This window comes from Panicum virgatum, chromosome 9K (assembly GCF_016808335.1).
Source record: "Panicum virgatum strain AP13 chromosome 9K, P.virgatum_v5, whole genome shotgun sequence".
NCBI lineage: Eukaryota > Viridiplantae > Streptophyta > Magnoliopsida > Poales > Poaceae > Panicum > Panicum virgatum.
Window position 1 is genome coordinate 40,573,066 of NC_053144.1, and position 11,179 is coordinate 40,584,244.

At 45.4% G+C, this 11,179-nt stretch overlaps 2 protein-coding genes across 2 annotated transcripts; both read left to right on the top strand.

Moving 5' to 3' along the window:
- The first annotated feature begins 263 nt into the window (after positions 1-263).
- Positions 264-2,070, top strand: LOC120651412 (wall-associated receptor kinase 3-like). Its single transcript, XM_039928888.1, has 2 exons — positions 264-446; positions 560-2,070. Exons 1-2 carry the CDS (start codon positions 272-274, stop codon positions 1,801-1,803), a joined length of 1,419 nt encoding a protein of 472 aa, XP_039784822.1. The 5' UTR covers positions 264-271; the 3' UTR covers positions 1,804-2,070.
- A 710-nt stretch (positions 2,071-2,780) lies between these two features.
- Positions 2,781-9,710, top strand: LOC120648697. Its single transcript, XM_039925387.1, has 6 exons — positions 2,781-2,907; positions 3,059-3,154; positions 8,765-8,881; positions 8,967-9,240; positions 9,330-9,426; positions 9,521-9,710. Exons 3-6 carry the CDS (start codon positions 8,867-8,869, stop codon positions 9,603-9,605), a joined length of 471 nt encoding a protein of 156 aa, XP_039781321.1. The 5' UTR covers positions 2,781-2,907; positions 3,059-3,154; positions 8,765-8,866; the 3' UTR covers positions 9,606-9,710.
- Positions 9,711-11,179: the final 1,469 nt, after the last annotated feature.

Consider the following 11,179-nt stretch of genomic DNA (forward strand, 5'->3'; position numbering starts at 1 on the left):
CTTACTATATCATGGCAATCCAAGATTAGTTCTGCTCCTTTAGAAAAATACTTCATGTATTGAAGGGAGCTTGATGTCATCATACATACCAAAGATATTGTGTTGGACCTTTTTGCTAGGGTTCTTCAAAATTAGGTCTCCATGGCGCCATGCCACTGAAAATCAGAGCCTACCTTTTCTTTCAACATGAAAGGCATCTCAACAGTATGATACAACCTAGGCAAATCAAGTTTTTGTGTCATTTCATTAGGACAGCTCTTTGTATTTGGCCATGTATTATATTTTTCCAGATATAGATGAATGTGAGAACCCAAAACAACATGGTTGCTATGGAATCTGCACAAATTTCCCAGGAGGTTTTCAATGCCAATGTCCTAATGGGACCTATGGAATTCCTTCCACAAATGACGGGTGTGCTACAATCATAAGGAAGAATTCCTTCACAGGTGACAAGCCACTATATATGCAGATGCCCACATATTAATAACGTGGGCTATAAAGGTTCTTCATTTTCTGATGGTTCCAACTCCTTAGCACGTCCATTCTTTTTCCTTTTTAGGCCTGAGCATTGGGCTAGGAGTAGGTGGTGGAACCACTCTTTTGCTAGTGCTAAGTGCTCCCTTCATATCACGTAAATTCAAGCTGCAAAAGGAGAAAAGGATTAGAGATAAATTTTTCCATCAAAATCATGGACTACTATTGCAGCAGTTGATATCACATAATGCAGACATTGGAGAAAGAATGATTATTACCCTAAGAGATCTAGAGAAGGCTACAAACAATTTTGATCGAGCACGTGTGATTGGTGGAGGAGGGCATGGCCTTGTGTTCAAAGGAATTATAGATCTAAACGTCGTGGCAATCAAGAAACCAAAAATTATAGTACAGAGAGAAATCGATGAATTCATAAATGAAGTTGTTGTCCTTTCACAAGTGAACCATAGAAATGTGGTGAAGCTAATAGGATGTTGCCTTGAGACAGAAGTCCCACTACTACTTTATGAATTCATATCTAACGGAACCCTTTATCATCATCTCCATGTTGAAGGACCGATATCACTACCATGGGCTGTCAGAACAAGGATCGCACTGGAAGTTGTTAGAGCTCTATCCTACCTACATTCAGCTGCTTCGATGCCTATATTTCATAGAGATATTAAGTCCACTAACATACTTCTCGATGACAATTTAATAGCAAAAGTGTCAGACTTTGGAGCTTCAAGATACATCCCAATTGATCAAACAGAAGTAACTACGGAGGTTCAAGGAACAAGGGGTTACCTAGATCCCATGTACTATTATACAGGTCGACTAACAGACAAGAGCGATGTCTTCAGTTTTGGTGTGCTGCTTATCGAATTGCTAACTAGGAAGCGACCATTTTCCTATCGGTCTGAACATGGTGACAACCTTGTTTCACATTTCATAAAACTTCTACAGATAGGTAACCTTGTTGGCCTGATAGATCCTCAAGTCATAGAAGAGGAAGATGGAGAAGTCCAAGATGTAGCTGCATTAGCAGCAATGTGTACTAATATGAGGGGAGAAGACCGGCCTACAATGAGAGAAGTGGAAACGATGCTTGAAAGTATACTGGTTAAGAAGAAGCAGGTTCCAAGCATTGCAACAGCGAGAAGGCAGCATGACGAGGAGGATAGAGCTCAGGTTCACTACATGTCAATTGAACTAGTTACTAACACGGTAGGCGGTCACCGCACCGTGCAAGACATGAACACTAGAGAAGCAAGCAGGCAATACACTATGGAAGAGGAGATATTGTTGTCGGCAAGCTACCCTCGATGAACTTGCATTGTGCTTTCATTCATGAACAACGATGAAATTCCTTCCTGCTTCTTGCGTAAAATCCTTTGGTAGATGAATTTGGTTATTTTCATGAATGTTGTAACGGGGGCAGTATATATCCCGCAAAGTGTTTGCTTTGAAAGTAAATTATTCTTATTTTGTTTTTGTGTTTTTTGTATTAATAAGGACCACCAAGTTAAAACAGAGCAGTGGATGTGTGTCTGTATTATATATATTCCTTACTACTAGTAGTTGTTTTCTCCGGTCCTGGTTTGTGCATACCTAATTAATGATGCAAATTGATAATACTATTTTTTTTACGCTGAAATTTTGGCCAGAAAATCGATGAAGCTGCTGTGGATGGATGACGGCTGACAAGCCCAGCTGCCTGTGACCTTGCCTAGAAAACCAACAGTAGGCTTCATCTGGCAGGTGCCGGTATTATACTCTAACTCCTATACACCGTGGAGAGGGCGGCTTGGGGAGAAACGGTCGTCCTCGTGCCGACACGTGGCTGGTTTGGGGGGTGGGGGCCAGCAGCGGCAGCGGAGAGGGACGGTCGACGCGGGGCGTGGATTCCTCGGCCTCACAGCCCGCGAGCGCACCGCCTTGCCTGCGCGGTGGGCCCTGCCGTCTCCGTGAGTCCGCGTGCCGAACTGCCTCAGGAAACGCCTCGCCTGGCCGTGGGCCCCGGCGATTCCCCGCAACCCGGCCGCGCGAGGTCTCGCTTTGTCCCTTTCCGCTTTCATCTCCCAGTTGTGGAGGCGGGGTAGGGTTTGGGTAGCGTCCGCCGCCGCCGTCTTTGGAGGGTGGCTTTGTTGGTGCAGCCCGCTGGCGGTGCGCCGGCATCAGTGGAGACTAGCGCCGCCCTCCTCCAGGTACGCTCCCCACGATACTCAGAAGTTTCCCCTGCATTGCTGCTATCCTGCCCAACCTTACGCGCCACCCTTGCCGTCCGCCTTCGTTGGTGTAGGTCACTGGCTGCCAGCCCACCGCCGGTGCGCAGGTCGTCCGTCGCGGCCGGCGGCGCCCTCTTCCACCAGCGCTACAAACGATACCCGAATCTTCCACTTCAGTGCTGGCTCTGTTCTCCCAAGCCTCACGGTGAGTTCCAGATCTGTGCGATTCGATGAACTCCGAATCGGGAGGTGGTGTACTTCTTCTACCATCGTGTGCTGATTCTTGCATTCCTATTTCATGTGTTCCCTGCGCGCCTGCTCCCGTTCGTGGGCTGTCTTCCCTGCGGTTCACGAAGCGGGTTAACACTGTCGGTCGTGCTGCCCGTGCTGATCTCCGGCTCCAGTTCTTCAGGTCGTGCTCCCATTCGCCAGGTCCTACTACAGTTCGTCAGGTGTGTGCTTAGTTTTGCCGTGTGTGGCTTACATTATAGCTTTCTACTCCGCGTATGTCATTCGGCTCCACAGTATACAGATTGCATGGCTTTGCTCCATGTTTCTATGGGTGCCTTTGGTACATTGCAGCTGCTATTTTTTGTGCGTCTGTGTTGTTCTAGATTATACCTGCCTGCTGCTGTCATGGTGCGGTAACGGTTTACAGGTTCTGATTTCTGTGTGCGTGTCCTACTGTAGTGCTGCACTGGTGATTCTTGTTTTCTTTGGCTCTCACATGAGATGTCCTTCTGCTCTTAGCATTTAGATGGATGCTCCTCCTTCTCGGCACCGTTGCAGGGAGGCTGCGCCTTCCACTGAAAGGAATGTGCGCCGTAGGTGTACTATACCTGATTTGGTTGCCTCCCGGCGACGGCGTCGTGAGGAGGCTGCTGCGGCAATTTTGGCTGCTCGTGTAGGCGCTGCTTGTGGTAGAAATGTACGCCCGCGGCTGCCTATGCGGCCTGTTCCTTTCCCTGCGACGGCGGTTGTTGTTTCAACTTCAACCTCTATCCCTGTTGGCCCAAGACATTGCGTTGTTGCCAGTGAGTTCAGCTCAAAACTTTGCCATTTTTTTAAGCTATGTTCCTGCCTACGTATGATTGACCTAGCCATTTTGCCTAGGAGACCATTTCTGCCCCCTTGTGCCTGCAAACACTGCTCGAGAGAATAGGGCCAGAAGAATGTCTAGGAACAAAAACAGAAACCTGATGAAAAAAGGTTGCCTTTCCTTAGCCTGCATCGTTTAGGGATTTGGCAATGTTTTTTCAGGTTCAGTTTTCATATACTATATGCTCAAATATGCAGCGTCTATCGGTTCTGCTCCTTTGGCTGAGCCTGTAGTTGCCTTCCCAAAAGAATATTCAGCTCTGCTAAAAGGTATAGTTCTGGATTGTTTCCTTCTCTGCTTCCCAGGGAACACCGTTTGTCTTCTATGTCCGCACATCTTAGCCCTTCATCTGTTTCATGCAGAGACGTATTCTGGTCGTTCCTACTATGGGGGGCCAGATTACATATGCGAGCATTGTGGCGCTGTTTTCTGGTACCAGGAACGCGTGCTTAGTTTAAGTTCATATGCGCAGAAACGTATTGTTTACCATTCATGCTGCCGTGGTGGCCGTATCTTTCTTCCGAAGCATAGGCCATTCCCTCCACCGTTGTGTGATTTAATCAAGTTCAATGGAGGTCCGGCGTCTAAGAATTTCATGAAGCTTATCAGACAGTATAATTCTATGTTTGCCTTTACCTCTTTAGGAGTAGACATTGACAGATCCATAAATACTGGTAGAGGCCCCTATATATTCCGAATAAATGGAGTGGTTCATCATCGTATTGGTTCGTTAATTCCAGATGAAGGTACCAGACCCCAGTATGCGCAGTTGTACATCTATGACACTGCCAATGAAGTCCAGAATAGGCTTGGTATCCACTCTTCTGGCCCAAGTGATGATTCTGCAATCGATACTCATGTTGTTGACTCTCTGATTTCAATGTTCGATCGATGCAATCCTTTAGTTAAGCAATTCCGCATGACTTGGGACAGACTGCGTTCTCCTACCACTCCGGATGTTCGGATAAGACTTTTTGGCTCATCTGATACAAGTGCGGACAGATATAGTCTACCGGCAGTGAATGAATTGGCTGCGCTTCTTGTCGGGGATATTTCTTCTTCCACACATCCTTTTGATATAATTCTTGAGTCGCAACAGGGAGGGTTCAAACGTGTGCCTCCTATCCATCCTGCTCTTATGGCATTACAGTATCCAATTCTTTTTCCATATGGTGATAAGGGTTACCAGTTAGGCATCAAATTTAAGGATGTCCCTGTAGGATGCTGTGGTAATCGTACTGAAGTGAGCATGATGGAATTCCATTCCTACTATCAGCATTACCGTAGAGGCGAGCCAAACCCAATCCTTTGTTCAGGTCGTCTTTCACAGCAATATGGTGTTAATGCCTATTCATGTGTTGAGGCCAATAGACTTTCTTTCCATTTTTTTAATCAAAAACTCCTTCGAACTGAAACATATCAGGGAATCTCTGATGCACTTGGAAGAGGTGCATCCACTGGTAAGGATGTAGGGGTCAAAACAATCTTGCCTGCTTCCTATCCAGGCAGCAGACGCAATCTGAATCAGAACTATCATGATTGCATGGCCATTTCTAGGACTTATGGTTCTCCCACTTTATTCACAACTTTCACCTGCAATGCTAACTGGCCAGAGATAGAATAGGCACTGAGATCAGAGCCTGGCCAAAAGCCCTCAGATCGTGCTGATATCACCAGCCGTGTATTCCACATGAAACTACAGGAATATATAGAGGATATTAGGAGTGGAGAAGCCTACGGTCCTGTCACAGCCTGTGAGAATTACCCTTTGCTGAGATTTTTTTAGCTGTCCATATATTGAATTGTCTCAACATTACCATTCCTTCTTTTGTACTCAGTTGCTGATACTATAGAGTTCAAAAAATGAGGCCTTCCTCATGCTAATATTCTTATTTGGCAAACTGGCTGCAACGGCGAACCTTCAACTGCGTTTGTAGATCAGTTTATATCTGCAGAGTTGCCTGATCCAAACGAAGATCCACTGGGTTTTGTGTTAGTACAGGAATTCATGATGCATGGTCCTTGTGGAGAACTTGATCCAAATTGCCCATGTATGAAAGATGGAAAGTGTTATAAGAGGTTTCCAAAGAGTTTTCAAGACACAACCACATTCGATGCGGATGGTTTCCCTATTTATCGACGGCGAGATACCGGTGTCAAGGCCCGTAAAATCAGTGTGGATCTTGACAATAGATGGGTTGTGCCACACAACCTTCAGGTCCTGAAGAAATTCCAAGCACACATAAACGTAGAAGCTTGCAATCAGTCCTACCTTATAAAGTATCTCTTCAAGTATTGCCACAAAGGTCAGGATGCTGCAAGGCTAGGTGTTGCTGCGGACAATTCTGCGAGCATAGATACGCAGCCAGCCAGTGCTGGTGGTGTGGATGAGATAGCTGAGTATATTAAATCAAGATACCTTTCATGGTGTGAAGCTGTGTGGCGCTTGCTTGGTTTTGAGATACATGAGAAATTTCCGGCGGTTGAGAGACTGCACGTGCACCTTCCGGGTATGAATATAGTAGCTGTGTCGGAGGAGGATAATCTGGAGGGGGTTGTAGACGATCCCGATTCAAGCAAGAGCACATTGACAGAATGGTTTGTTGCTAATCAAAGGTTTTCAGCAACCTGACAGTACACCTACTGTGAGTTCCCAAACTATTACACTTGGAACAACAAGAACAAGGCATGGGAGGGCCGTAGGCGCGGGACCAAAATCGGTAGGCTGCGTTACATTCATCCAGGTGTGGGTGATGCGTTCTACCTTAGGATGCTGCTTATGGTCGTTAGAGGTGCACTTCACTACGAAGATGTTAGAACCTATGAGGGTGTTGTATACAACACATTTCGAGAGGCCTACCAGGCACGTGGGCTCATTGGTGATGATACTGAGTGGGCCTTTCTGTTTGATGAGGCTATACAATGGGCGACTGCATTTCAGCTTAGAAGCATATTTATGACAGTTTTAGTGTACTGCGATATTGGCAATGTGAGAGCACTTTTTTATGCCTACTGGAAATATATGGCCGATGATATCAAATACAAGATGCGGAAAAATATTGGTAATCCTAAATATGCCATTACAGATAGTGTTCTGCTGTCAGGACTTTTGAGAGAACTCTCTGCGATGTTCTCGAATAATGGGCTATCTATATCTTTCTATGATCTGCCTTCCCCCTCAGAACTTGGACATGATGAAGGTTCTAATAGGCTAATTCTAGAAGAGCTATCATATGATAGGGTTGCACTAGCCGCTGAAGCCACAGCTGCGGCTTTAGCGCTTAACAGCGAACAACGGATTATTTATGACACCGTGATATGCAGTGTGTGTCAGCATCAGTCGTTTGTATACTTCATTGCTGGTCATGGTGGCACGGGCAAGACGTTTCTATGGAGGGCGATTCTTGCAAAATTGCGATCTCAGGATCATATAGTTTTGGCCGTTGCGTCTTCAGGAGTTGCTGCTCTGTTGATGCCTGGAGGGCGAACAGCGCATTCGAGGTTTAGAATACCGCTGGATATACATGATAGAAGTATGTGTAATATAGGTAGGGGGGACTATATTGGCTTCCCTCATACAAGAGACATTGCTTATTATTTGGGACGAAGCACCTATGACACATAGGTTTTGCTTTGAAGCACTTGACCGAACTCTTAGATATCTGTTATCTGTTGATGAGCCTTCCGATGCAGCGAGACCCTTTGGGGGTATGCCTTTTTATTGGGAGGTGATTTCAGACAAGTGCTCCCTGTCATTCAGGGGGCAGACCGTTGTCAGATATTGAATGCTTCGCTTATCAGATCGCCTCTCTAGAAACATGTGCGCGTGCTTAAATTAACAGTGAACATGTGTCTTTCCAATCCAGCCTTAAGCCCTTCAGAGAGAGCAAATATGTCTAGATTTGCGCAGTGGGTGCTGGATGTAGGTGAGGGTAAGGTTCCAGCACATAGAAAAGATCGAGACAGTGAAGATACATGGATTACCATACCTGATGATATAGTTACGCTCCCGAAGGGTGACAAACCTTCGGCAATTATTGATGCTATCTACAAGGGCTTTGACAAGTCTTTCTCCTCTGTGTCGTACCTAGCGCAAAGATGCATAGTATGTCCTGTAAACATGGTTGTTGATGAGCTAAATGAAATTATGGTGGACAGGGTGCCTGGTGATTCTAAAGAATATCGTAGTTTTGATCAGATTGCAAACTCCATGGATATGCCTTCTGATTATGAGCTATTATACCCACCCGAAGTGCTCAATTCTATAGTGCTAAACAATTATCCGCAGCATTGCCTTTTGCTGAAGGTTAGTGTTCCTGTCGTGCTCCTGCGCAACATTGACCAGGCTCAGGGGCTTTGTAATGGAACAAGGCTGCTGATTAGGAGGCTGGGTGACCGCATTCTTGAGGCTGAAATCATGACTGGTACCCGCGTTGGTGTGCTGGTAGGAATTCCCAAAATAGTGCTCAACGGCACAAGCCCGCGTTGGCCTTTCACATTGCAGCGTAGGCAGTTTCCAGTTAGAGTTTGTTATGCTATGACAATAAACAAGTGCCAAGGACAGACACTCAACCAAGTTGGTGTCTATCTACGGGAACCAGTTTTCACTCATGGGCAGTTGTATGTTGCCATCTCGAGAGTGACATCTCATGAAGGCCTGTCAATGGTTATTGAGGATGAGGAAGGAGTTGCTACAGCTAGCACAAAAAATATTGTTTATAGGGAAATCCTAGATTCTGTGTAGTTCCTTTGTATATAGTTCGCGTATGTGACCTTGCATATATGATCTGTGGTGTGACAGTAATGCTGTGCCCAAATACTCTGGTTCCTGTTTTAAGATATTTTTTGTGTGCTCTTGCTCTCTCATGTACGTTGTACCTCATCTGTCTACGCCCCTGCGCTTGCATCACAGAATTGTTTGTTGTTCCCACCAGTAACTGTTGTCTGCAAACTATGAATGCAGGATGGCCTGCATCCCATTGAAGAAGTGAGGGTCAGAGCTGTTCGTTTCTATGAAAAGTTCACCAATGAGCAGCCCCCAAAACTGTCAAGGTTTGAATTCATCATGCTGGATGAAGAGGTATAATCTTCTATGACCACTGGCTATGCTTCTTACGATTCTGTGTGTGTCTTCCATCATATTTATGCTGTCTATATATATTTAGAATGTTGTCATGGAGGCTGTTGTTCCAGCAAAATGGATTGATGAACAAAGGGCAAAGCTTATAGAAGCCGGGGTGTACACTATACAATACTTTGAAGTCTGCAATGCAAGAGCAGTATATCGCGCCGTTGATCACCCGTACATGGCTCGCTTCACCAAGCACACCAAGATAAATCAAGTTGCTGCAGTACCAACAAACTTTCCGCTCTACGCATGCTCCATAGTGCCTTTTCAGGTGCTCCGTGAAAGAGTGGGTAACAGAGATCAGATGTCAGGTCTGATGTCCAATTCAGATTTCCATAGTATAATATCCATGTTATATTTTGCCTGCACTGCTACACTTAATCATGTTTTTTAATTACAGATGCTATTGGGCTGTTTACTAAGTTCTCGCGCATTGCAAAGCAATCAACAAGAAATAGAATACAATCACTGGTCAATGTGCACATTACCGATGGCAGGTATGATTATGTGATCGACACCATGTGCACCTAGACACTAAATAATTAAACTACAGCACCATGTAACTGTCTTATGGAACTTCCTGTTTTTCAGACACAATGCTGTGCTTGCCTTGTGGGGATCACACGTAGAGAGGTTCGATGCGCAGGCCCTCATGGAAATTGTTGGCGCTCCTTAAGTACCCATTTTACTATATAATTAGGAGTTGTTTTGGTAAATTCTTCGGGATGATTCATGTACTAACCCGCCACTTGGCACCCGAACTTGACCGTTTTCGATTTTGTCCAGGATTTTGGAGCATGTTGCATTTTGACAGGAAATTGGACATTTTCGGAGATGTTTTGACGCATGGTTACAACTGGGCTAAGATGAGGAATAAAAGGAAGATTCAACACGCAAAAGATGGGACCGAAAGGGGCCAGAAAAGGCCCAGGCCGGCCGGCCTGGAGTCCTTGGGCCGGCCGGCCTAGCCCTTTTCGGAGTCCAATCGATCTCGGTTTTCTTCAGCGTGAAGTATGCGTCAACCCTAATCTATGTTTTACCAAAACCACCGACCATATCTTCCTATAAATACCCCAAAGCCGACGTCAAAGAGGGGGGGATCGCGGGAGCATCCAGAGAGATCACAGAGGATCCAGAGAAGAGCATCCAGAGAAACATTCGAGTTAGACACAAGAGAAAGGCGACACCGGAGGCCTCATCGTCCCTCGGCGCCGCTGCAAGTTGGAGGACAGCAAGGGATCCATCCCTTGCCGGAGATTTCGTCACCATGATCGACTATGCTTCGCTTAGCTTCATGGGGTAAAGTCCTCGTTTGTTCATGGGGTTGTAAGGAGATCTTGAGTTGTAATTGCCGAATCCTTTATGAGATTGATCTATCACGATTCTTGTTGATGATGCTTTGATGCTTAATAGTTCACGACTTGGCTTTGGGTTTGCTTTGCTCTTGCATGGTTTACTTAGATTACATCAACTATCGTGTTCTTGTTGATTCGTTACCGATTATCCTCGTGTAGTGACAGTATGCGGGAGGGAAAGGTTTTGATCTTGGAACACACCTTTGGTAGATTAGATCCGTTCTTTGTTGCTTGGCGATTACATCTCTAGTGATCCTAGACCCTATGGACAAATGCTCTTCATATCTTGTGTACACATCTATCATTGCTCACTAGTCTAGATTACATTAGATTGGTTAGATTAGATCTATTTCACACTCAATATAGATCTTTTACCAACATCATTAGTGCTTAGTTAAGCATAGTAATACACTTGTTCCGTGGATTGATAAACCTTGGGGGAATACTCTAAGGGAAAAGCTACACGATCCGTGCGCTTGCGGTACGTAAATTGGCGCTTTAAGAAGCGTCAACAAGCTTTTCTGGCACCGTTGCCGGGGAACAAGCGATTTTGCTGCGTTTAACTTTGTATTAATTTTGTTGGTTACTAACACCTAACCTTTTTTTCTCTAGAAAATTTTTGTTTTTGTTTTTGTTTTGATTGTCTAGATGGGCCATCTCATTCAACACATGGAGGAAGGAGAAAAATCACTAAGGGATTATGCAAGCCCGCGATCGGAGGACTTCGACATGCAAAAATCAGATTCGGTGTTGCGAGCCACCGAGTACGAGATCAAGCCTCAAATCATCAAGATGGCGGCGGCAAACCCCTTTAGAGGAGATGAGACGGACAACCCATATAGACATATCAAGTAGTTCACAATGCTATGCAACACGGTACAACAAGACGGAGTTC

What these genes read in the sequence shown, in the direction of transcription:
- LOC120651412 (XM_039928888.1), top strand. Translation starts at nt 272, where the DNA reads ATGTATTATATTTTTCCAGATATAGATGAATGTGAGAACCCAAAACAA. An exon ending in AAGGAAGAATTCCTTCACAG is followed by an intron (nt 447 to 559) that starts GTGACAAGCCAC and finishes TTTCCTTTTTAG; the next exon opens with GCCTGAGCATTGGGCTAGGA.
- LOC120648697 (XM_039925387.1), top strand. An exon ending in TAACAGAGATCAGATGTCAG is followed by an intron (nt 9,241 to 9,329) that starts GTCTGATGTCCA and finishes TTTTAATTACAG; the next exon opens with ATGCTATTGGGCTGTTTACT. An exon ending in GTGCACATTACCGATGGCAG is followed by an intron (nt 9,427 to 9,520) that starts GTATGATTATGT and finishes CCTGTTTTTCAG; the next exon opens with ACACAATGCTGTGCTTGCCT.